At 41.4% G+C, this 25,839-nt stretch overlaps 1 protein-coding gene across 8 annotated transcripts in view; it reads left to right on the forward strand.

The window, feature by feature from the left end:
- BIRC6 (baculoviral IAP repeat containing 6) overlaps positions 1 to 25,839 on the forward strand; it is a 142,621-nt gene that overhangs the window by 48,548 nt on the left and 68,234 nt on the right. For 5 of the 8 annotated variants that reach the window (XM_035108256.2, XM_035108258.2, XM_035108262.2 and 2 more), the window contains exons 31-49: positions 271 to 404; positions 1,552 to 1,689; positions 3,182 to 3,309; positions 3,993 to 4,124; positions 8,059 to 8,274; positions 10,988 to 11,171; positions 11,806 to 11,961; positions 13,217 to 13,386; positions 14,021 to 14,174; positions 14,873 to 14,989; positions 15,670 to 15,824; positions 16,778 to 16,904; positions 17,441 to 17,551; positions 19,502 to 19,635; positions 20,136 to 20,263; positions 20,936 to 21,498; positions 22,194 to 22,369; positions 24,291 to 24,387; positions 24,884 to 25,078. In XM_035108256.2, the coding sequence (XP_034964147.2) occupies positions 271 to 404; positions 1,552 to 1,689; positions 3,182 to 3,309; positions 3,993 to 4,124; positions 8,059 to 8,274; positions 10,988 to 11,171; positions 11,806 to 11,961; positions 13,217 to 13,386; positions 14,021 to 14,174; positions 14,873 to 14,989; positions 15,670 to 15,824; positions 16,778 to 16,904; positions 17,441 to 17,551; positions 19,502 to 19,635; positions 20,136 to 20,263; positions 20,936 to 21,498; positions 22,194 to 22,369; positions 24,291 to 24,387; positions 24,884 to 25,078 (3,215 nt within the window). The remainder of the gene's footprint in view (positions 1 to 270; positions 405 to 1,551; positions 1,690 to 3,181; positions 3,310 to 3,992; positions 4,125 to 8,058; positions 8,275 to 10,987; positions 11,172 to 11,805; positions 11,962 to 13,216; positions 13,387 to 14,020; positions 14,175 to 14,872; positions 14,990 to 15,669; positions 15,825 to 16,777; positions 16,905 to 17,440; positions 17,552 to 19,501; positions 19,636 to 20,135; positions 20,264 to 20,935; positions 21,499 to 22,193; positions 22,370 to 24,290; positions 24,388 to 24,883; positions 25,079 to 25,839) is intronic. The other 3 variants (XM_035108260.2, XM_035108261.2, XM_035108264.2) reach the window with 2 other exon arrangements.

Below are 25,839 nucleotides of genomic sequence, written 5' to 3' on the forward strand. Positions count from 1 at the left end.
GCCTAGGATGTTTCCATAATCTTGTTAGCGGCTCTAAATACTCTGTACCAAGTAGTTGCACTTTGATTTTGATCTTTACTCATGAGGAACTAGGAGGAAACGGTTAATTTAGTTAGTTATTTGGTGTTTTCCTCTGGTTGTCTTTCTCTTTCCAAATGCAGCAATGAAGTTTTGTCAGATTGGATACTATTACTTTGATTATGAATTTGAGTTGCATCTCAAAGGATCTTTTTTATAAAAAATTAAAATACTTTTTATGTATATATTTAGGGTCTTCATGTTACTTTCTTGCATTGGCCAAAGATCACTCAGCAATACTGGTGTCTTAGAAAGTTTGCTGAATCTGTTGGATAACCTGTTGTCCCCTCTTCAACCTCAGCTACCCACCCACAGATGCACAGAAGGTAATATAGATTTATGTAGTTTTCATGAAATATATTCCCTCACCAACTTTGGTATTTAAAACACTATCTCTGACTGCTACTTTGATTATTTTTGCAGGTCAGGTGAAAGTTTAATTGATGCAATGGGTTGTGCTTTGCCTGCAGTGTGGGGAGAAAAAAAGAGAGAGAGAATGATCTATTCTACTCGCTGGCTAATTTTTTGGTGTATTTTGATTAGGGTTTAAAATACCTTTAGAGGATTTTGTGGTAATGACATGTGACAGAAGTAAATGATTCATTTTTGGTCTGACATTCAATGCTTTGGTTTTGTTTTGTTGCATTTTGGTTTAAATAGCCATTCAGGGGTGCACAGTGCCATAGCTTGGATTAAGCGGCCTGTGCTTCAGTCTGATCACAGAAAAGGGGATTGGCTATTCTGCCCCACCTCCTGCAGCTACATTGATTGCTCTTCTAGGAGGTCCCCTAAATGTGAGGATTGAGGGGAGTACAAGGTGCTGCAGCACAAAGTGTGTCTGGAAAACCCTTGTGCATGGACGATCACTAGGCCCTGGTCCTAAGGTCAAAATACTCATTCTGGATATAAGAATGCTTTCCCTAACCTGTTTGAATGTGCACCTTTTCTACATACTTCAAGGCTTACAATGCATAGGGAAACATAAACTGTTGTTGAATTGGCTGTAGAAACATCCTTTACTCTGTTTCCATAGGGGCATAGGAAACTGCCTTATAGTGATTCTGCCTCAGTCCTGTTGACATACTGGCAACAGCTCACCAGGCGACAGACAGGACATTCTAAGCAAGAGCTTTTATAACTTTTCATGGTGACACACTTTTTAGACATGCATCATTTCATGACACAGTAATCCAGTTTTACTAGCCAGAGGTTAAACTAATCCCTTTCCAGTCCCAGGAGGAGCGCAGGGAGTGTTTGCGCAACACACTACAGCCAACACACTAACATGACTCACGACACACAGTTTGGAAAGCTCTGTTCTAAGCCCTACCTGGAAATGTTGTGGTTTCAACCTGGAACCTTCTGTATGCAAAGCAGATGATCTACTAATGAGCCATGCCCCTTCCCATCACTCTTTTTCTTAGCTGAAGTGTTTTTTATTGAATCACTTAATCAAATTGTCTTATTTTAAAGGTGTTCTAGACATTCCTATGATTAGCTGGGTTGTAATGCTGGTATCCAGACTCTTAGACTACGTGGCAACTGTGGAAGATGAAGCAGCTACAGCTAAGAAGCCTTTGAATGGAAAAGAGAGAGACAGATTCTTGACAGGTGCAATATATATATACTTAATATGGCAAAGCTTGCTTGTAATTTTTATTTGAGATTAGATAACTTAGTTTAAATGTGCAATTTGTAAAAGGCAGAGTGTTGTAAAATGTCCATATGATTACTTTTAAGCAACTTTGAAAATGGGAATAAACAATACTGGATACATGCAGGGAGAATCTCCATAGGGCATAATGGAGCCTTTACCACCACCTTTCTTGGCAGCTGTTTGTAATGCACAAGGCAATCTGACAGTGCTTTGCATTCACCTACCATTTTCTGCAGTGGAGGATGGAATCACTCATTCCACTAGGCAGGATTATGTAAATGAGGTGTACTTACTGTGTCTCACCACATGGAGGATGACCCCATTCAGTTCCTTCCTGCCTGTTTACTTGTGCAAGTGGTGGTCAACTTTAAACTAGAAGTAGCACAATAATTTTATAAGTGTGCTTTATTGCTACTCCTGGCCTGTGGAGGAGAAAGGCATCCCATCAATCAGACAAGAAAATCCTGGGATGAGTCCTTTATTTTTTTAGGATAATTCTGAGCCCCAGAAAAAGACTCTTCAACAAAGGAATTCTTCTACCGCAAGGACCTCTGGCTGCGTAACAGAGCTTGCCTTCCCTCTCCTCTCCCTGTGTACCTCCTGTGCCCCCTAAATGTGTTCTGGGGTTTCCCCCAACCTTCCAGAGCAGATTTGCAGAGGGTGCATGGAGAGAGAAGAGGGAGGGAAAGTTCAGTTGCACAAGTGAAATCCCTGCGCTAGCAGAAGTACTTGGTTGGATACCACCCCTAGAAGAGAAATAGAAATAAGAATTCTGAATATGTGCAGGGTGAGTCTCCGTAGGACGTATTGGAGTCCTTACCACCACCTTCCTTGGCAGCCCTTAGCTATACAGAAGCATGAGTGCCAGCTTGGCCCCGCGGCTGTGCATGCCTGGGGCCGTGGGTGACATGCAGAGTGCATGGCCCTGGCACTGAAATTTGTGGGTGCCTGGCCCCTTCATGGGGAATTTTCTGGGTGCTAGGGCACCCAGGGCCCTACGGAGCTGGCACCTATGTGCACAGGTAACTCTGATAGCACATGCAACCATTTGTTCCAGTGGGAATGTCACCTGCATATGTAGATCTCATGACCCTTTGGTTGGAAGACTGTTTGGTTGGAAGAAATTACTGTGTGCTTTGTGGTGTACCTGTCTGAGGATCAGCAGTTGAAGGCTCCATTATGCACTCTGGAAATCTATCCTATGGGGGTTCATCATGCTGCGGGTGGGGGGCTTTGGATAAGGTCTGTTGTCTATGTAGATTAATCTTAACACTTTGTTCTTTGTTTTATGTGCATAATATATAATAAATCTCATGTTGTTAAAAGAACCTGAACATTACAGGTTATCTTTGCTGTGCTAGACATGCATAATGGGTGTTTAGTTTGTATGTGGCAAAAATCTAGCTTTTTCTGTCAACTGTTAAGTAACATACTCTTTTCTTGTAGGCAATCAGTGGAGCTTCATTAATAACAATCTACACACACAAAGCCTCAATAGGTCTTCAAAAGGCAACAGTAGCTTAGATAGATTATATTCCAGAAAGATCAGAAAGCAGCTTGTTCATCATAAACAGGTAACTTCTAGTTCATAATAGTGGTTTTGAGATTTCTGTTATGATTGATAACCCTGCTTTGATTTTGAGGTGTGATTTCCTGATTTTTGTACACCTTGGGGTAGTGAGCAAACAAATAGCCGGAGATCACTGAGTCAAAGGGACAAGTTGGAGGAAATTCCAGGTGCCTGGCTTTCCCACAGCAACCATGAACCTATATGAAAGTTATGCAAGTGTGGCAAATATTGACAATACAATAATTGCAGACAAGGGACCTGAGGAGATCCTATGTGTGCTCTGCAGGGTGGAGTAGATTTCCACCACCTGGGGAGAACAGGAGCTCACATGAGTCTGAAACTTTGGTGGGAGGAATGTGGCAAAAACGTTTAGAAACCACTGGTTTACATATGGCAATTATTTAACTATTCCCTGTCCAGCCATCTAAAATTCTAGGCCTTGAGGACAGGTATATGGCAATTACTCACTGCTTTTCACAGTCAGTGAAGGCTCACCAGTTTCTGTAGCTTTAAAGCTGCTGTTTGAACTGGTTTTATAGTTCAGTTCTGTTGGCAGTCTGTTAAAGTTTTGGAAATATAAAAACTAAAAATTAAAAACTTTAACTTGACCATCATATGAAAGTGCATATCTATCTTGCATCTTATTGCTTACATTTTCATATTACGTCTGTTAACATTTTCTTTTAGCAACTTAACTTACTAAAAGCAAAACAGAAGGCTTTGGTGGAACAGATGGAAAAAGAGAAAATACAAAGCAACAAAGGATCATCCTATAAACTTTTAGTAGAACAGGCAAAACTAAAACAGGCCACGTCAAAGGTATGATGTTCTGCAATTATACTTATTGTCTTGTGCAGAAAGAACTGTTTCTGCAAATTCAAATATGTTCTAGGTTCATTTTTTACAAAAATCATTCCATTATGCCTCTTAAGGCCCAATCTGCTTGCTAATTCAATCACCTGATGTATATCTGGTTTTGGAACTGCTCCTCATTTAATTCTTACATAGGCACCTGTTAATTCCTCATGATAAAAACTATTTTGGAGACTTACGTAGTATGGTGTTGGTCTATGATAAATAATCTGCAGCACTACTTATGAATCTGCTTATAGAATAAGGCAAAGATTAGATGCATTTAAATGTTACATTTTTAATTATTTGTTAATTTTATAAACGTCCCTTCATCATAAGATTTCAGGGCAGTTCAGAGAATAAAATAGAGGATAACACCAAGTAGAGAAAACAAAGCAATAAAACAATAACCTCCCCTTTCCACAGACACATTTAAAAGGCTGTAGAATATTAATCAGACAAAGATTATTTCAAACGTTATATTAAAACCCAGTGTGTTGTGGCCCAGCATGGGTTTGGCTTTGCATATCTCAAACAGCAGGCCCCTCCCTTCCTAGTTCGCATAGCAAACTGCTTTTGAAACCGAGGGGGACTTTCAAAAGCAGTTGTGATACGGCATAGAAGTATGCTGTTCAAAGGAATACATTCACAATGTCAGGAGGTGCAGCTTTTAATCTCTTGGATGTGCCTAAATTAGCAGCTTCAGTATCACCTAGGAAATAATAAGAACTCTGTAGTAAGTAATTCTGTAAATTTACGAGTAGCTCCTACGAACCATATATTAACAAAAAAATTCTGCAAATCTCCCTGTTGCTGCTGACATTTTACTGAGAATATAGGAAAAGTTTGATATTGCTCTATTGGATTCTTCCACATGAAGTAGGTAGTTCAGTTATAACTTAGTCTCCTAAAGCATTATGCAAGCTGCAGACTTCATGGATTTCTGCTGTTTCCATGCACTGTATGTTCTTTAGATCGAGGGTATACTTTTATTTTGCTAATGCGGTGTTTGTGGAAGATGATGAATTGAAGGATTATTTCTATCTTCTTATGAGTTGGGGAGTGTGCTTTGAAGTATTGGCAGATACTTTGTAGAAACTTAACACAGGAGGAGAAAACTGCCAAGAGTTGCCATTACAATGCCAAGGAGGCCCTAAATACCTGGAGAAGCTAGCTTCCCTATTTTAGACACTTCTAGTTTGGCAGCTATGAGAGACTGGATCTGCCCTACATGTTGAAACAAGATGAAGCAGAAAGGTGAATATCCATCTCTACGGTATATACCAGCAATGTCCAACCGGTTGACTGTGATTGACAGGTAGATCTGCAGGGTTCTCCAGGTCGATCGCGGTAGTTAAAAAAGAGATTGCCTGGTTGCTCCTGAGCGATCATGATGCACCCCGCCCCCAGCGCTATGTCCCATTGGTGGTGCTGTTAAAGATTCCCCCCCCCTCGTCTGCAGCAGAGTGGGGGAAGAAGGGAGGGGTGGTCTCTCCCACCAAGAAAAGCTCAACAACTCTGGCCTCTCCCCCTAAAAAAGGCCAACAACTATGGGCAATGACAATGGGTAGATCACTGCCACTTTTATTATACTGGGAGTAGATTGCAGTCTCTATAGAGTTGGACATGCCTGGTATATACTGTCAGGTTAACATAATAGGCATATTGGGCAGTATGTCTAGATTAAAAAGTAAGACCTGATCCTTTTGAAAGAATTGGAGGGTGATACCACTTTATGCGTAAGTTGTAGTGAAGGTGAACCAGCACACTCATAGGGCTGTATCCAGCAGTGTCACTCAGCTGCTGGTAAAGACTCTGTCAGCAGACCATGGAGGGAGTCAACCCTCCACCTTACAGCCACCTAACACCCTTTAAATACTCAGGAGGATTGGAGGGCTCCCCAGAGAAGGTTTAGATGGGGTGCAGAGGGGCTGCAGGGGATAAAGAGAATAGTTGAAAATTGCTTCCACTCTGGTTACGCTAAGAGAAGTTTTAGTATCTGACACACTATTGGATGACTGACACCTTTGGATGCAACCCCTTTTCTGGATATTTTGACATGTTGTTGTTGTATTAACCAGGAAACATGGCCTAGTTAGGACATCAACTAATAGAGAAAGTATTCTTCCTATTTCAGCCAGTGAAGGATAATGTGGTAAACACATACCAGGGGAACTAACCCTTGACCCTCCATATGCTGTTAGATAACAGCTCCCATGATTCCTAAACCTCTGGCATGCTGGTCATTGCTGATTAGATATAGCAATGGATGGAGGCCTATAGGTTATTCAACTTATGGTAAATGTCTTGAATTGTGCTCATATTGATCCAGAGCAGATCTCAACGTATAGTTAGCAGAGTAAAAACTTAAACACGTTGCAGGATTCCCAAAAAAATAGACTAGGGGCAATTAGCTTCATCCAGCAGAGTTTAACTACTGAAGACAAATGAGCTTAATAGTCACAAATCCAGTACATCTTCAGGATCGGCACAATCCATAAGAAATCAGTTGCAGCAGACTTAACTTAAACTTACAATAAGTTAAAACCTTAACACCTAAGCATGTACAGAACACCACACCAGAAGGAAAGAGAGACAGAAAGTAAAACTCAGGCTTCTTCTGGCCTGTTCTTATATTCAGCATGAACTTGAGTGAAAGAGATAACAGAACCAGGAATAACGCAAACATCAGGAACCTTCTGTCTGTTTGTAGGCCAGAATAGAAGCTTGCTTGATAGCTTTAAACTTCCAGCTTTTACCAGCTTGTAACGCACAGAGAAGCTTCCAGAACCCTCTTGAATCAATTAGAATAGGAAAGATCTCTACACATCAGATCAATACCTTCTACACCAAAAAATGCAAACTGACAGTGAAGAAATTGGGACATAACAAGCAAACACGATGACTTGACAAGAGGATAGATAAGAAAGTCTAAGCAGAGCATTTGAAAAAGAATTACTTTTAAGGTACCACCTCAATGATACCTCACTCAACAAAAGTCTGTTTTCAATCTGGTGCAGGACAAGTGTTGGCAGTGTGAGGAATCACATATCTATTCTAATGGCACTTGGGAAAGAAAGTTCTGGCATTTTAATCTTTAACATATTTAGGGATATGTGATCCTGTAGCTTCCTTTTTCAAGTTCTCCTCAACTACTTAAATGGATAGATTGGAGAATACAGATATAGGAATGGCTACTGATTGCTTGATGGCCGGTTGAATCACAATGGAAAATATGATCAGCCTGTTAATGTTATGGAATATGAGTTATAGTGTTCATTTCTAAACTGAAATGACTATATGCAGGTATGAGAAGGTAGATCCATGAAAATTACCTTGTAGAATAACGATCACTTTATTTCCTTTTGACAAAAGTTTGAAGATAGGGCCTTCTTCACCCTTAATGATAATAATAATAAAACATTACTTATAATTTATTATTTGAAGTACTATAATAGTGAAATTAGAGATTTTGTATTCCTAAAGGTTTATTATTATACTTGAAATTGTTAAATAACGGACTGGATTCAGACTTGCCACCAATGGAACTGGATGCTTCTTTAGGTAGAAGTGGATAGAAGCAATCTTCAGTGATTTTTTTGTTGGGGGGGGAACATCCCAAGCTGCCCAGTGGTGTGTGTTGCAGGGTCTTCTGGAACAAAATGTGAGTGATGCCTGCAGCTGTAGGGAAAGGTCAAAATCTCCTTCCCCCTCTTCTCCATTGGGAGTCTCCTCCTATACTGAAGTTTCTTCTGTGAACAGAAGGGGCCCTTCCATTCATGGAGCTAACAGTCTGGATTCAACTCGTTATGTATTGTTTCATGTTAACATGTTAACTTCTGTTTAATAAAAAAAATAGTTGTAAAATTGCAAATGCATTCTGTGCTTTTGACTCACACAGCACTTTAAGGATCTGATTCGTTTACGTCGGACCGCAGAGTGGCCTCGTTCTACATTAGACACCGAAGTATCAACTGCAAAAGAAACTCCAGAAATTGAACCCCTTCCATTTACGTTGGCACATGAGCGCTGTATTTCAGTAGTGCAAAAGTTGGCACTTTTCCTTTTGTCGATGGATTTTACTTGTCATGCAGATCTACTGCTGTTTGTGTGTAAGGTATGCAGTATATTACATGATTATCTTGTGTGGTTAGGGGAAGACCAGTACAGGTGGTGATCATTTTAGGCGCGTCCAATTGATGCTCACATCAATGTGCAGAAGAAGGCAGAATGGAGGTGGGGACAGGATGGGGCACACCTATACAGTATGCTCTGCCGACGCATGTGGGAGCCAGGAATGGAACTCCCATGTGAAATGGTTTTCACCTGTATATCAAATCCTGAAGCCTTCATTTCAGCAAGCTGCACTTTTTATATTTACCTGATGATTTTCAAGAACCAGTGTAATGGATATATGTTGGGAGACTTGGGTTCTTGTCCCCTTCTTGTCTTGGCCATAAAGTTTATCATCTCCCAGCCTAATCTCCATTGCAGAGTTACTGTGGAGATAACATTAGCTAACATTTACTATCATGAGCCCCTTAGAACAAAAGGAAAATAATTTGATGGACAAACTAAGGTTTTAAAAACTAAACTTGGTATCCTAGTCCTACACATTTTGTTGCAATTGCATGATCTTCCAAAGAAAAATCTCATGATGTAAAATAATAGGTTGGTATCCAGAGCTGCGTGAGTGGATGTCTGGTTGCACAACTCCACTGTGCATGCCCCCTGTGCATGCCCCACATCTGCTCTGGAGGGTCCCCCAGCCCTTCAGAAAAGAGTTTAGGGTATATGGGAGCCTGCAGAGGAAGCGACTGTTGGTCTTGCCTGAAGGGAATTTCTCCTTGGATGGGAGTTGGTGTTTTCCCACTTCATGTAAAAGCCAGGAAAGCATCTCTCGTTGACATCAGACAGGCAACATATAGAACAAAAGAAACCAGGCCACAACACCTGCTTACTTACCTTTAACAGAAAGAGTAACTCATGAAGAATCCTTCTTTGTACTACCTGAACAATCTTACTGCATCAGAGCAGCCCAGAGCCTTGTAAGGCAGCTTCCTATGTTCCTATCTGCTCTGGACAAAGGTGGGGAACTAACTGAAGCTTGAGGAAGAGGAGAGCAACCTACTTCCAAAAGTCCTCTGTGTTTTTAGCCTTCAAACACTAGGTGTTTGTTCTGTGAACCGCCCTGAGACTTCTGGGTATAGGGTGGAATAATAATAATAATAATAATAATAATAATAATAATAATGGGAGCTATTTCCTAGTTGATAGCATTTAGTCATCCGAGGGAGGGAGGGAGGGAGGGAGGGAGGGAGGGAGGGTCTCCTTTTGTCATGGAAATCTGTTTCCCTTGTGGGTGGGCACAATTAGGTATTGCCCATTGCCTGCACATGTTTTATATGACAGAAGGAAGATATCTGGGAGATGCAAGTATTTTTCACCCTTGAGTCAAACATGGTGAATCTTCAACTAAGTGTGTGTCATTGCTCCTTTTCCTGATAATGTCCGTGCAAAAACAAACACTTCATTTTTCTCTCTGCACTCATGCTGAAAGGAAAAACAATGGGTTATATCAGATTGTGGCTTTGCCTTAGTGGAAAGACTTTCATTCATGCAAGTCTTAGTCATAGAATCATAAAATTGTAGAGTTGGAAGGGACCACAAGGGTCAACTAGTGCAGTGTTTCTCAACCTTTTTTGGGCCACGGCACACTTGTTCTATGAAAAAAAATCCCGCGGCACACCAACTCTGTGCCACCCTATATTTAGTTTAGTTTGGAGGGGAGACGCGTAAAGCATGCCACTGAAGAACTGCGCGGTAGCCAGGCGGACCCACCAGGCGCAGAGCCTGCGGAGCGAGCGGGGACACGTCATAAGCAGCCTGGGGGTGGCTCGCCTCAGGCCGCCCGGCCCAAAACCGGGCCTACAAGCCTGGTCCGCCGCCCGCCTGCCTACCCGCCCTCGCTCGCTCACTCCTCCCGGCCTAGCCACCCGCCGGCCTCCTCCTTCGCAAGCGGTACCTGCTGCTCAGGCGGGTGTCGCCGCCTCCGCTGCCGCGCCGCTCGGCCTCCCGTCAGAAAGGCGACATCTCTCTCCCTCTGTCGCCCCCGCCGCAGCGGTTGTGGAAGGCCGGCGAACGTGCGCACCTCCTCTGGCGGGCTCTCTGCGCCGGGCCTGCTCAGTCGCTGGTTGCCGCGCGCGCTCTCGCTCGGTGTCTGTCTGCGCAGCAGCAGCAGCCTCTCCATCGTCGTCCTCTTCCTCCCCCCCACCCGCAATCACTCACCGGCAGGCTGGAAGCGAGCGGGGGGGTGTGGGAGGAGGGAGGGGGAAGGCTGACCTCTCGCGAGAACAAATCACAGCCATCGCGGGAATTTTCAAATTCTTGAGCTCTTGCTGTTGTTTCTTTTAAATTACGGCACGCACAGACCCCAGGCGGGCAGACGATAAGGGCGATTTACATTGTCCTTTCCGGCGGGTCAGCAACATGACAATGCAAATCGCCCTTCTCGTCGCGGCACAGCAGCCAGTGTCTCGCGGCACAGTAGTGTGCCGCGGAACACCGGTTGAGAAACGCTGGCATAGATTTCCACACAGCTCCAGCGAGAGAGTCCCTTTGAGTTATACTAGGCCGTATACCTGAGGCTCAATCCATTATTGTCATTCAAGTCTTGCTTTGGTAGAAATGTTATACCCCATAGCTGCCCTTGGCTCCCTTCAGAGAGGAAAAGTGGGTTATAAATTTGACATAATAAATAAATGGTTGTAAGCAAACATTTATGGGTAGAATTATGCATGTAACCTTTCATTTCTGAAATTCCATTCCAGGTTCTTGCTAGAATTGCCAATGCTACAAGACCTACAATTCATTTGTGTGAAATTGTGAACGAAGCTCAGCTGGAAAGGCTACTGTTGCTTCTGGTTGGGACAGACTTTAACAGAGGTGATATCTCTTGGGGAGGAGCATGGGCTCAGTATTCTCTGACGTGTATGCTGCAAGACATCCTAGCAGGTTTGTTGAAACTCTAGATACTTATCAAGCCTAATGATTAGTAGTAGTGCATACAGTGGGGAGCATGGAAGACGTAATAGCCAACATACTAACTTGGGGTGAATATGAGCCACAACTTTATTGACTAGTTGACTTCCAGCAGTTTGGCAGGACCATCATGTAGTAGCATCCAGCTGCCTCAGTAAATGGCAACTAGTCTGTCTGCTGTAGAAAGCAATTGGGGGGGGGGGGAGATAGTGTCAGACAATTCTGAGGCCCAAAGATGGTTTGGAGAAGGGTGATCTGTGGCTCCAGCTGTGAGATTTTCTAGGCCTTCCACCCTCCACACCAGCACTGAGAAATAAGACGCCTGCTTGACCATGTGGTCTGATCTTGTTGGAGTTGTCTTGCATAGACAGAATTATTGAGGTATGTACGTTTTCTTGCAAATTTTCTGGATGGTTAGATTGGGCATAAAAGCAAATGCAACTTGTATGGTCAGTTTTGAGTGCTATTATGCTGTCTGATGTATGTTGAAATGATAACCTTCTTAGTTCAGAACATGGAATTGAATAATGCTAGTATTCAAGCAATATGCACTAGTTTGTTTTTCTTTGAACACTTCAGTAAATTAATTGTTTTCTGATATATTCAGGAGAATTGTTGGCTCCTATAGCTGCTGAAGCCATGGAGGAAGCTGCAATGGGAGAAGAGGCAGGGGCTTCAGCTGCAGACTCGGATGATGCTCTTCAGCAGTCTGCAGTTCAGTTAGTAGAAACTATTGATGAGCCTTTGACACATGACATCACAGGTAAATATATAGTTTGCAGAGGGGTAACGAGCCTTTTCCAAACTGTTGCTTCAGTTTTGCCATCTAACCAATAGCTTTACCACCATTTCAGAAGCAGTTTTAAAAAATCAGAATTTTAAAAAAGGGTATCAAATAACTAAACTGGTTCTATCAGTAATAGTGTTTGTGTGTGTGTTTTTAGTTAAAACAGTGTTTGCAGTGATTGAAATAAAGATGAAAAGCATTGGCTTAGATCTTATAAATAAACTTAAGGAGGTTCCTGGAAGTAAAGTTTTCTGACTCACATGCATCCCCAGAAAGCCTCTCCAGAGTGTCAGGTGACTCTCCTAGACTTTATGGGAATATGTGCAGAGGGTGGTAGACTCACCCAAATTCTCCCTTTCCCCCATCAGCCTCCTGTGTCCCTTCTCAATTGTTCAGGAAGGCATGCCAATGTCCCAAGCGGGGCATCATTATCTGTAACTTAAATTAACAAAGTTATTCATTGTGAGGCAGATGTGTTACAGATGCCTGATGCTCTGTGTATTGGAATCTTGCTGTGTTTTAAATAGCAGGTCCAAAAAATGCCCTTTTACTAGTCTGGTTCCAGCGTTAGAACTGAGATATGAAAGCTAGGAGCTAAATGGCACCTTAAACCTAGGTTATGGGTGCAGCAACGGAATGTCTACGCATGCTTTTTTTATAATGAGAATACAAAGCTAAAAATGACCTTCAGCTAAAATATTATGTTCATTTTTCACATGGTCTAGTCCTTCCCCTGCCCACTCCCCTAATATTCTTAACAGGGTCTCTTTTCCAGTCTTCAGAACGTACAGTAGCTGGAAGTGGGGAGGCAGAAAAAGGTCTTCCTTTCCTTCCACTCTGCAGTTTTAAACTGAAATCTTAGGCACAGTACTGCACCCAGAGCTCAGAAACTGCTCGCACTAATGAAATTCCCTGCAAGATTCGCCTAGAACAATGGGAGTTTCAAACATTGTCTGGTTCTTTAATATTTGATAACTTGACCCTGCCCATGGCAGGTGCAGTGGTTCACCAGATCTCTAGAGTGAATAAGTTCAGAGTTTATGACCCTTGATAAAACAAAGGTTGCGGGGGGCGGGGTTGGTGCACTAGATATAGTGACAGAGGATGGGTAGAAAACTAGAGCCTGTTAAACCTTACAGAAATCATTCATGTGAGTTCTGGGCTAGGTAGACTGGTTGACCCTTAAGTTACACAGCCTTTTTCCAGTCTTGTCTGTTATGAACCTTTACAGAACATGGTGGTATTAAGCTCTTTGAATCACCTAAAGGTACTCCACCTCTGTCATCTTTGGAAAAAGATAAAGACATTGATCTTGAGTTACTACAAGACCTGATGGAAGTCGATATTGATCCTTTAGATATTGACTTAGAAAAAGATCCCCTTGCAGCGAAAGTCTTCAAGGTATGGCATGCATGAGTTTTCAAAAAAGCTTATATCTTTAACACAGTGCAACTTTTTCCAAAGTAATCTCCTTAGTCTTTTATGTGTGATACAGAATGAACTGCCAGTGAAAGAGAAAGTCTCAAGATGCTGATGAATTTTTATTAAATGGCCATGGTGTTTCCGCCAAAAGGCTGTCTTTCGGAGCTTCATCCACTTTCAGAGATTCCTGGAAAATACCTCCTTCAATGCTCAAATGCATTGGGCTGTTAATAAAAATTCATCAGCATTTGGAAAAATAGTCTCTCATCATGATGTATTTGGATGCTTTCGCTTTCCTCCTCCTCCTCCTCCTCCTCCTCCTCCTCCTCCTCCTCCTCCTCCTCCTCCTCCTCCTCCTCCTCCTCCTCTTCTTCTTCTTCTTCTTCCTCTTCTTCACTGTGACTTAATTTGAAAACACTTTAGAGGATACTACTGTCATTTGCTTCTCTGCAGTGCCTAGCAAAACATGTTGCTATTCCAATTTATTATAACTTCTAAAGTACCATTTATAATCCTACTTCAAAATGTATCAGTAGAAAAAAGTAAAGTTTTTAAAAATAGAAATATTTAAATATCTAAATAATAAATTTGTATCTCATTTTATTTTATAAAGCCTATAAGTAGCACGTGGTATGATTACTGGGGTGCTGACTACGGTACATATAATTACAACCCTTACATTGGAGGTGTTGGAATCTCTGTGGCAAAACCACCAGTTACAACAGAGAAGAATGGGTCACAAACTGTGAGCGTATCAGTCTCTCAAGGTAAGCAGTAGCTATAGTCTTACCTTGTGTACTGTTCATTTTGGCTTGTTGGAGGAGCTGTTGTTGCTTTTGCTAATGTGATAGTCACATTATGATTATTTAGATATTTTAATTATGCAATGTTCTATGCCAGACAGTTGAGATATAATTAAAGGCATACAAATGCATGTTCTGGTTATTATATTGTAGCTCCTAAAAGCTATATTTGGCACACCTGTGACATAGTGAAAACTGTAAGGTTCCCCAGTTTCCAGAAGCCTTGTGGATTATTGAGGAAAGGGGGTGGTTCAAATGCTGGACAAATGGAGCTAGACATGTGGTTCTCTGTATTGTGGCTACAATGTAAAAACCCGGTTGTGTTCAGTAAAAAGGCCCATTCAGTTGGTGTTGGTTCCAAAAATTATTGAACTGAAACTTGCTCCCGAAAATAACAGTTGTAGGTTGAGGGCAGACATCTGACTTTGTTGACCAAAGTCTCTGGATTTACTTAAAATCTGCTTTTATTTATCTGCATTGTGTGTCCTACTTTTTTCATACACCATATAGCTCATACACCATCTACCAACAGATACCGTCAGTACCATAGGCCTAAGCATTTTATGATGATCTGTTAACATTTGATAAAATGTTTACTGTTTAGATGTGTAATAGTTCACAAATTTGTAATTTAAATGCTGACATTATGCTGCTTTCCAAAGCTTTAGATGCACGCTTAGAGGTTGGACTTGAACAGCAAGCAGAACTGATGTTGAAAATGATGTCCACCCTGGAAGCTGATTCCATTCTGCAGGCCTTAACCAACACATCTCCTACATGTAAATTTGCACAGTTAAAAATAAACATCTCTGATCGTTGCTGTAATCTTTTCTCGCTAACCAACATGCTAAATGCTCAGTTATCTGGTAGCTAGCTAGAATGCAAAGTATTTTAACTACCCTTACTAGCTGAGGACGCATGCACAACATGTATTTAGGCACCAGGGGAAAACTCTCCTCTATAACCAGGCCTGTGCCCTTTAACTATGTGATTTTTCAGAAGTGAGTGGAATTAATTAATTAATTAGTTGCATACACACCCTCACACCTTAAAGAAGGCAAAGACCAAAATAGTTATTTGCATGAACTGTACTTGTGAAAGCTGCTTCTGCTTGATTTTCTTTGATTCTGCCTTCCATTGCAGCCAATGTGCCACATGCCAGGCCATTTTTGAGAATCACCTGACCCTTAGTAGTGGGTCAGGGGGCTGTGGTAGTGAGGCTGGGGTGGGAAAGCCCTATTGTGCAAGTGGCCTTCTGTTTGCACAGCTGTTGTGTAACCCAAAGTATCTTCATGTGCTGTCCTTTTAAAGATCCTATTACTGTGTTCAATTTGTATTCTGGGGAATTGTTTTGTATATTGTGAAAGAGTAATTAGTGTGTTTGGTGACAAAGATCAATATGCAGTTTCTCTTTTTCAATTAAAAATAACTTACCTTGGTGTCTGTTTTTTGCTTTTAGTAACTCAGTCTCCAAGTGGAACAGATGATTCATTGTTACAGGGGCTGCATGCATCAAATCAGAACAACCAGTTTATTATCCAGCTGTCCTCCATACCAATGTTAAGTGCATGCTTCAACAAACTCTTCTCTATGCTACAAGTCCATCATGTTCAGGTATGTAATTGTTCGTAGAGAGTTTTTCTGTGTTGGCCTGTGAGAATGATATACATGCATTAATGGGGGCAATACCATTAGTAAGCCAAATTCTTCTCTGCTAGTGTTACGCCTTTAGGGCGGTAGGTCTGATCACATGTTGGTTTAACTTACACAAATAAAAATGGCCTCAGGTGTATTTCCAGACTGTCATAGTTAGGCGGTCTTGCTCTTTGGTATACCTTTTTATAGCTGTACTGTTCCATCTTTGAGCAAGCAATATAGTGCAGAGCTGGCAGGTTTCCTGTTGGGTGAAGAATTGCTCCAGAGCTTAGTTTCCACTGTTGTACTGTGCTGCTAATTATTACAGACATATAAAAATAATTTTTTGAACAGTAACTGTTGCACTTTGAGGACACAATGTTAGAAAAACCTTAGAGAAACTAAGCTTTATCATTTTGGACAGTGTGCTGACGCCTGTAGTGGCAAACTATAAAAGCAATTTGTGTTTCTATAATACGTGTGCTGCGTCTGCAGATGCTGAGGCAATTTCAGATAGGCTTTTTAGTTTAATAGTGCAATGCAGCTTGTTCAGCTGGTGTTTGTATAGGTTTGCTTACAACATCGGAAGAGTGAAACTTGCTAAAGCTGGATTTTTTTATTTATTTAAAAAACAATACTGAGTTTCCCGAAACTGAACTGGTTGTTATAGTTACTGTTACATCAGTGAGATGGCTTTTCTTTATTTGCCATTTGCCAACCATATGCTTGTTGGCTTACTTAAGATCAAAATGACACGGAATGCAGTAAATACACCCTACAATAGTAGTAGTGTGTTACAAGAGAGCAAAGGAGACACATTAATGTTGGAATTCTTAAGGTACCCATTTATTGCACATCCCTGACTTCCGAGTTCCATAACCTTTTCCTAAATATGTTTGGAAAATGACAACTGATTATCCATTATCCTCTAGCTCGAATCCCTTCTACAGTTATGGCTCACATTAAGCCTGAATTCAGGGTCCACTGGGACTAAAGACAACTGCACTGATGTTTTCTTGTATAATGCCAACCGGACACCTGTCATTCCCTTAAATCAAGGTAAGCTGCATCCTGTGTGTGTGTGTGTGTGTGTGTGTGTGTGTGTGTGTATTTGTACATAGTGTAAGACAGCATTTTTACACTATTGGTGTAGTGTTGTACTTGTGGGGTCTGAAGCAGCTTCCCATCACTTGAGCCCCTCTTGTCTTCTAGGCAAGGTGCAAAAAAAAAACCATGGCAACATAATCTTGGCCTCAATATATTCTGCAAAGAAATTGCAAAGTCGAGGCTAGGCAGCTCTCTGCTGTGGAAGAGTTCTGTGGTTAATTTTTGTTCTTGGGTGGGTAAACCTGTGAAATTTCTTATCTGGCCTTGCTCACATCAGTTTAATCTCCTACCTGTGTGCTTATTACGCAAATTGGTCGTTCAGTGCATTCTCCAGCTTGGGAGATCCAGATATTTGCCAGCTTTTGCCTTTCTAAAAAGTGATATTTTCATTCTCCTCTCCCCTATAACTGAAGTTTCCAATAAATTAAAAAAAAACCTTCAACTATCAGTTGTGATATGTTGTGTTTTGAACTGTGTATTTATTACAGCATCAGTAACTAGCTTCCTGACTGTCCTGGCATGGTATCCTAATACCTTACTGAGAACATGGTGCCTTGTACTCCATAGTCTAACCCTCATGACGAACATGCAATTCAACTGTAAGTTCCTCTGGAATGTTGCATTTCTAAAGCCTTTGTTAAAAATACAATTTTGATTTGTTTTATTTTTTAAAAATACTAAATCTTAAAATTGGTTTGATTTAGTTTGAATGTAAGTGATAGACGTCCTAGCACATCTGTTCTAAGCCACTAAAAACTTAACAAGGAGGCTCATTATCAGTCCAGTATAAATAACAGCAAATGTAAAATAAAAGCCTTCATGGGGTTTCATGGGGTGTTTGAGTTAAATATTTAAATACTTAAGGAACCATGTTTTATATTGTGAAAAACTTTGTGGGTTTTTTCCTTGTGCAAAGAAGATAAAGGGATCGTAACATACTTGCTGTTTAAGTGGATGGAGAGGTGCATTTGCTCTGAGATCTTCACTGAGTTACCAATTTAACTCATTTTCTCTGGGTAGCAGATACCAGCCTCAGAAGCTCATACCAAATTGCAAGTCTTAAAGTGTCCACTTTAAGTTCCTTAACGGAATTTCTAGTTTCCTCCTTAATTGCATTTGTTGATCCTCCGGGGACCAGCTTGGCTATATGTGGCTACAGAGCTGCAGCTTCATCTCCTTGGCTGTTGGACCTTTCTTTGGCTCTGAAAGTTGTAGAGGTTGTTTTGCAGGCAGAATCTGTGCCCAGGAGTGAACAGGGAAGTGGTATGCGTCCAGTAGCTTCTTGACAAGAGTCTTTGACTACATGTGTAAGAGCCACTGCCTTCACCAGTACAGCCAAAAGTACACAGCCTTAGCAGTCTTCTAAAAGTAGAAGAACGCAATCCATAGTATCACCCCTTGGGCTCAAAATTAGGGAAGTGCAAATTTATTTAGGTTAACTGTAAATTTATTAACTAGGGGCTACTGCTCCTGTTTGCTTTGGTTACCAACCCACTCAACCCTTGCCAACGCTGCCTACCTTTGTACCATGGCCAGCCCCCTGCCCCAAGCTCCCTTCAGCTCCCACCCCTGCATTGCTTCCTTTAACCCACCCCAATTCTTCCATTCTATCTTACCAACCAAAGCCGCCACCCCATTGCCAATCTCCATCCCCTCACAGTTTGCTCAAAACTCCCCCCTCCTCTCACAGCCCACCCCCAATCCCAAGATCCCTCTGTCACTGCTGCCACTGGTGATGAGGAGGGGCAGAGAGCCTTTCACTGCTCTTGCTCCACGGCCGGAAGAAAGTGTGCATTTTTAAATGCACTTTTCCTTCTGTCAGTAAAGGGCAGACAAAGGGGAGACTGGAAGGGCATGCGAAGGCATGTCTTGGGCACTTACCTGCGCCTCTTCCTCCGTTGACCTACTCCCTTGCACCCTGTCTCCCAAACCAACCAGCAACAGAGGGAGAGCAGGAAGGTTTGCAAAGCCACACTGTACTGATTTACCCCCCTGCCTGCCTCTGGTTACCTCCTCCTTGCTCCCACTTCCTCACTTGGCTGCCTGAGGCATCTGCCTGCGGTTCTGCCGTCATCCTGCAGCTCGTATTAGCGGTCATGCAAACTGCAGCTCAACAGCATTTTTCCTTACAAAAATGAAAATAGGAAAGAGAAATGAAATGAAAATTTATTATGCAAAAGCTCAAAATAAAGGATGAAACAGGAAAGGTTGAAACACTCACAGGTTCAGTAACATGAGTTAGAACGACAACAAAATCTAAACAAGGCATCCCCAAACTGTAGCCTTCTAGATGTTTTGGCCTACAACTCCCATGATCCCTAGCTAACAGGACCAGTGGTCAGGGATGATGGGAATTGTAGTCCAAAACATCTGGAGGGTCGAAGTTTGGGGGTGCCTGATCTAAAGAGTTTTTGGGTAACATTTCCACAGAAACCTTAACTCAACCTTTGCCTGGTGCCATAAGACGATACAGAGCACGGCCTTTTCTGTACTGGATGAAACAGTATAGCTATTTGAGGATTTTACTTTTAAAAAACTTTTTCTTACAGCTGGTCCCAGCAGTGCCATTACATCTCAGGAAAGTACTGCCCAACTGTTGGTGTCAGATTCCAATCTCATTCATGTTTTAGTGAAGTTTCTTTCGGGAACCAACCCTCATGGAACAAATCAACATAGTCCACAGGTATTATTTTTATTTGCTGTAAACAAATATTGGTGGCATTCAGCTCACATAAGGATGGTAAAAAGCTCCTGCCTGAAATAACACTGAATGGTTGAAGACTGATTGCTTCCTGTCAACATTCTCTATTTATCTGTTTCTTAATCATAATGACTGTGTAGCAGCTTTGTCAATAGTATAAAAGTAATTATTGCCTTCCACCATGTACATGTGAATCTTAAGAAGGAGTTAGCACCTCTTTCAGGCCTTTCCTCCAAGACACAGTGGGAAGGGATTTCTCATGTGCTCCACTATCTCATCACATGTTATTAGTGATGTGGAGCATAGAGTGGATGTTCCACTGAAAGTGTGGGATAGCATTGTCGCCAGTCTCGTTTCTGATTGAGCTTGTAAGATTTTTTTATCCAGCCATCAATAATGACAAGGGCTTGGGAACTGTTTCAGAAAATGCCATTCTTCAGAACATAATCAAAATACCTTTTTAAACCTTTCCCTCCCCCTAGGTTGGTCCCACAGCTACTCAAGCTATGCAAGAATTTCTTACTCGTTTACAAGTGCACCTTTCTTCAACATGCCCTCAGATGTTCAGTGAATTTTTATTAAAATTAATACATATTCTTTCAACGGAGAGGTAAACTTTTGATTATTATAAATGCTTTTACTTAAGGTTCAAAGTTGGGTTGGAATTAAAGGTGTGAAGGTCTGGGTACCCCGGTTGTCCCAATTTTTCTAGCCCCCCCCACACAATTTTTCCAGCGTTTTTCCAGGCCTTCACATCTCTAGTTGAAATCTAAATTTATAAAAAGATATTTTTTTACTGTCTGGTTTTCAGCATTTCACAGAATTGTAGCGTTGGAAGGGACTATGCTCTTCCTTTTTACTTCTTATTACAATAATATCACATCTTGCCTCCAATAAGGTCAACCTTTTGAGGTAGGTTAGGTTGAAAGATGGTAACACGGCTTCATGATTACCCAGCAAGCTTTATGGCTAGTTAGGATTTGGACCCTGCTCTCCCAGTACCTAATCCAACACTCTCAACCACTGTACTATATACTGGCCCTAGAAGGAGAGAGCAGAATGAATTGCATGTGATCAAGAGTTGCACTTGCTATTTTTATCTACGTAAAAATGTACTATTATCATACCTTCTCATCTCGTAATAAAACAATACAACCATAGGAAATGGAAAAGCAAACGGGAAGAGCGGGCAACCATTTGTTACATGGACATTTTCAATGTTTGCAAATTGTTGGTTTCCACGAGTGAATATAATCCTAATTTGAATTTCGTTCCCTTCTAGGGGTGCTTTCCAGGCTGGCCAGGGGCCTCTGGATGCACAAGTGAAGCTTCTGGAATTTACCCTTGAGCAGAATTTTGAAGTTGTCTCAGTGAGCACCATTTCTGCTGTTATTGAATCCATCACATTTCTTGTGCACCATTACATTACGTGTGCTGACAAAGTTATGTCTCGCAGTGGGTCCGACAGTTCAGTGGGTGCTAGAGCATGTTTTGGAGGGCTTTTTGCTAATATCATCCGGCCAGGGGATGCCAAAGCAGTCTGTGGAGAGATGACGAGGGATCAGCTCATGTTCGATTTGCTCAAGCTGGTCAACATCCTAGTGCAGCTGCCACTTTCAAGCAACAGAGAATATAGCGCTCGGGCTCAAATGGCCAGCAGCACTACGGACAGCGTTTCCGATGAAGAAAAGGTTTCAGGTGGAAAAGATAGCAATGGAAACAGTGGCAGTACTCAAGGCTCAACAGCATATGTGGCCGACCTAGTCTTAGCTAATCAGCAGATTATGAGCCAGATTCTTTCTGCTCTGGGCCAGTGTAACAGCAGTGCTATGGCAATGATAATTGGTAGGTATTTTAATAGTGAATGTACTTATTTTTATATCCGGCTTGTTTGCTAAAAAGCTTAAAGGACTTGTCTACAATCAGTTCTTAGACAGTTTCCCTGCTAGAATATTATAGGACCAGATCCTGCTTGTATTTGTAGAGCCTAGTGGCTCTGGGCTTTTAATTTAAAGGCTTTAATTTGATTTGTTTTTAATTTAATTTGCAATATTTTAACACAGCACGGAGTGGCCTATATTAAAATTGTTGTATCCTAAATCAGTATCTGGTACATGAGCACTCACGTGAGGACTTGGGCTCTTAAATCCCAGTGTTAAACTCGCCTCATCAATTTCTCAGTGCATCATCCTTCTGTTAGTTGCTTAATTTTTCTGAATTAAAATTAGTCTCCTAATTGGGGGGGGGAGATGTAAACCCCAAATATATCTCCAGGTAAGGCCAAAGAACTCCTTTCTTGTTTTCAAAAACACCCAAAGTCTCAACAGAATTACTTGATTTGTTAATACTATGCTGTCAGAGGGTTCTTATTTAAATGATATGCACTTCTTGGGCAACAGATTTTACAGTATATACTGTATTCTATTTGCAATAGTTAAAAAGGCACCCAAGATTAAGTGGGGGCAAAGCTTATCTTCAATGTTTAGCAAGGCTTGTTTTATTACCCTCAAGCTGATAGGAATATATTTAATTGCTCCTAGGTGCAAGTGGTTTACATCTTACAAAACACGAGAATTTTCATGGTGGATTGGATGCCATTTCGGTTGGAGATGGATTGTTTACCATACTTACAACACTCAGTAAAAAAGCCACTACGGTGCAGGTGATGCTTCAGCCAATTCTTACCTACATGGCCTGTGGGTATATGGGGAGACAAGTAAGTGTTCCAAAGATTACTTTGTAATTGCATTGAATGGGCCCAATCCTGTCCCTGCCTAAGGCATTTGGAGACTCTGTATATACAACTGTACAATAGCATATGCAACTTAGAGTGTCATTGCACATGCTCTGAGTGTCAGAAGTTCCAAGTTCAATCCCCAACACCTCTAGGTTGGGCTGGGAGGGAGTCAGTCTAAAATCCTGGAGAGCTGCTTCCAGTCATTGTAGACAATGCTGAGTTAGATGGACCAATGGCCTGAGCAAGGCTGTTGACAACTGAATCCAGGCTCCTGAGCATGCTACTCGTGGAGCCTTTCCCTCCTGTGGCATACAGTGTGTGTTCTTGTGCAGCAGGCTGTGTCAAGACCAACTGTGTTGCCAACTAATAATCCTCCTTCCATGTCCCGAAGAGCACCAGCTTGAGGCCGATTTAGATGGAGACAAATGTGTCTTCTTCATAAATTTTGTGTAGACTCAGGAGGCTGCTACCAGAACAGCTTTGAACATGCTGCAGAATGTATAGTCATACCTCTGTTTAAGTACGCCTCAGTTTGAGTATTTTCAGTTTAAGTACTCCGCGGACGTGTCTGGAACGGATTAATCCACTTTCCATTACTTTCAATGGGAAAGTACGAGAACAGACTTCCGGAACCAATTGTGTTTGTAAACCGAGGTACCACTGTACATTGGCTACAAAGTGAGCAAATGCAATCCTTGGATGTGTGAGTAGTAGTTCTAGTAGAGATAGGGAAGCACTGATAATCCTTTATGCAATGGTGAAATGGGATATTGTATATATATTTTTCGTTGACTTAATTGTTTTACACTGTGCTGCATGAAGCCATTTCAAGCTCTGTGGAGGGAATTCCCTATCTAATCTTCATGCCCCAGAAGAAGCAGAAGAAGACCCACAACTAATAGCAGTTTATTAGTAGTGTGGTGCTGCACTGTAAAAAGTGTTTTTGGATGACTTGCGATCTCTACTGCTCATGTGCATTACTGAACATCATATTAAGAGTGCAAATGATTTTTCTCTAAAACCTGAAACAGATTGATTGGTCTATGACCATTTTAGGCTTTTTGCCTTCTGTGCAACATGTGGCAGGACTAGATTTACCTGAGTAATCTAAAGCCGTTTTGCAAGCGCCTTTTATCTGTTTGTGATGCACTGGAGCCCATATTACATAATTTGATCTGTTGGGAATATGGGTTGATGGATAGCTATTATTCTGCTTTTAATGGCCTGTTTATGGCTAGGTTCTTCTTATGTTAGCTCATGCAAGTTTTAGTATTTTGTTCTGTTTTGAAATGTCTGTTTTAACATTGTTTTTAAATTTCCTTATGATTTCTTTTAAAAAATAATATTTATTTGCTGCACATCTGACACCCCAGAAGTGGTGTAGTAAATAAAAGTAAAACTATCTAAATATTTGGATGACCGATTAGCTTGGTTGATCTGTCAGCTGATAGTGATTTTTTGAATCTCTATTAATCTTTGTGATTAAAAATGGAGAACTCCCTAAATCCTGGATCAACATGCAAGTATTATCTAGTTTTTGGATTTGCTTTTGGTTTCATTAAATAATTTTATTTCATTAGTATATTTTTTTACATGCTTTTTAAAGGTCAATACAGGTATTATTAGATTTCTTTGTTTCACTACTGCTGCAATGCTAGTCAACTAATTGGTTGTAATTTTCTCATCTCATTAGTATATTGATCAGACATTACAACTGAATGTTCCATCATCTATTGCTGAATGTTTGGTTTGAAAAAAGTGGACGGCATGCATTGTTCCCTTTTAGTATGAAGAAATAAACTATAAAAGTCTGATCATTTGGCAGCAATTTCTGTCCAAAAAATCAAAATAGTATAATCATGTATATTTAAAACTATATGATTCTCTGCATTTCCACCAGGGTTCTCTTGCCACTTGCCAGTTGTCTGAGCCATTACTGTGGTTCATCTTAAGAGTGCTGGATACCAGCGACGCACTGAAAGCATTTCATGATATGGGTGAGTCTTTTCCCTGGGAAAATCTGTCTAGAAGAATACTAAGGTTGGGATAAAAACAGCCTTGTGTGTGAGAATCTTCACACTCTCCCCTCCCTCTCTATGGAACTCTACAGAGTAACATATGCTGTTGAAGAGGTTCCCTACCATCAGGAGTTACTTTTAGGGGCGCAGTTCAAGAGGCTGATGTGGGACTTGTGTTGGTCCCAGTATGCATACATGGTTCTATGGATGGCTGTTTGGAACCTGACTTAGGGATTTTACATAGCAATATTTGCCTACAATTGTGTGTGTCAGCAGCTCCTTTTGTGTGTGCACCACAATTTCTTAGTTAAACAGTAGTATGGGTAATTGCGATTGGAATTGAGTTTGAACTCCAGTTGGAGGACCAAATTTGCAGTGATGTCTTGCCTGTTTAAAAAGAAGGGACTTGGGTGTTTGTTGTTGTTTGCTTCATGTCATTTGCTGTAACCTTCATTAACTTTCTGTTTCATCATAGGAGGAGTTCAGCTTATTTGCAATAACATGGTGACAAGTACCAGAGCCATAGTAAACACAGCAAGAAGCATGGTTTCAACTATTATGAAATTTCTAGACTCAGGCCCTAGCAAGGCAACAGATAGTAGTTTGAAAGCAAGAGTGCTAGCTTCTGAACCTGATAATGCAGAAGGAATCCACAACTTTGCACCATTGGGTATGTTATGTGCCATTTTAAGACTGCCATGTTGAAGCCCCCTGAGTTTTTCAGTGACATTGCAGATGCTATAGTAATAACAACCTCCTCTATTTCTGATTCAAGTGTTCATGTGCTCCTGCAAATGTAGCCAAAATAGCACCACCCCCACACAAGGGGCAGCTATCAACAGATAACACTACAAAAAAAACTTTAGACTGAAAACAACCTGGGTCAGGGAAGAACCCAAACAATCCATTGGAATCGTGGGATGTTAGTTAACTAAGAGGGGGGAAAGCTACAATCCAGGCTTTAGGGAGAATGCCCCTTTCCAGCGACTGGCTGGAAAAGGCAGGGGCATAAAGATATAAAAGCATATAGAGAATCATCTCATTTTTTTCTGGATAAGTCATTTATTAGTTCACAATGAAGCTATATAAAAATGTCCCTGTGGGTGCAGAAGTGAGAGCTCTCCTGAGAAATCTCTGGAGAAATCTTAAGATTTTATTGTAGCTGGAATCAGGCACAACAGGGTCCACCCATCCTAGAATAAGAAGAAAAATCCCAAAGCATATCATAGAAGGATAGAGTTGGAAGGTACCCCAAGGGTCATGTAGTTAGCTCCATGCAATGCAAGAATCTCTATTAAAGCATCCGTTATAGATGTTCATCCAACCTCTGCTTAAAAACCTCCCAAGAAAGGAGAGATGAATGAGCACATCCAGTGGAAGACCTGTGCAGGGAATGAGGTGGAGAGGAAAAGGACGGCAGGAAATGGGGCT

Source organism: Zootoca vivipara, chromosome 3 (genome assembly GCF_963506605.1).
Source record: "Zootoca vivipara chromosome 3, rZooViv1.1, whole genome shotgun sequence".
In the NCBI taxonomy this organism is placed as follows: domain Eukaryota; kingdom Metazoa; phylum Chordata; class Lepidosauria; order Squamata; family Lacertidae; genus Zootoca; species Zootoca vivipara.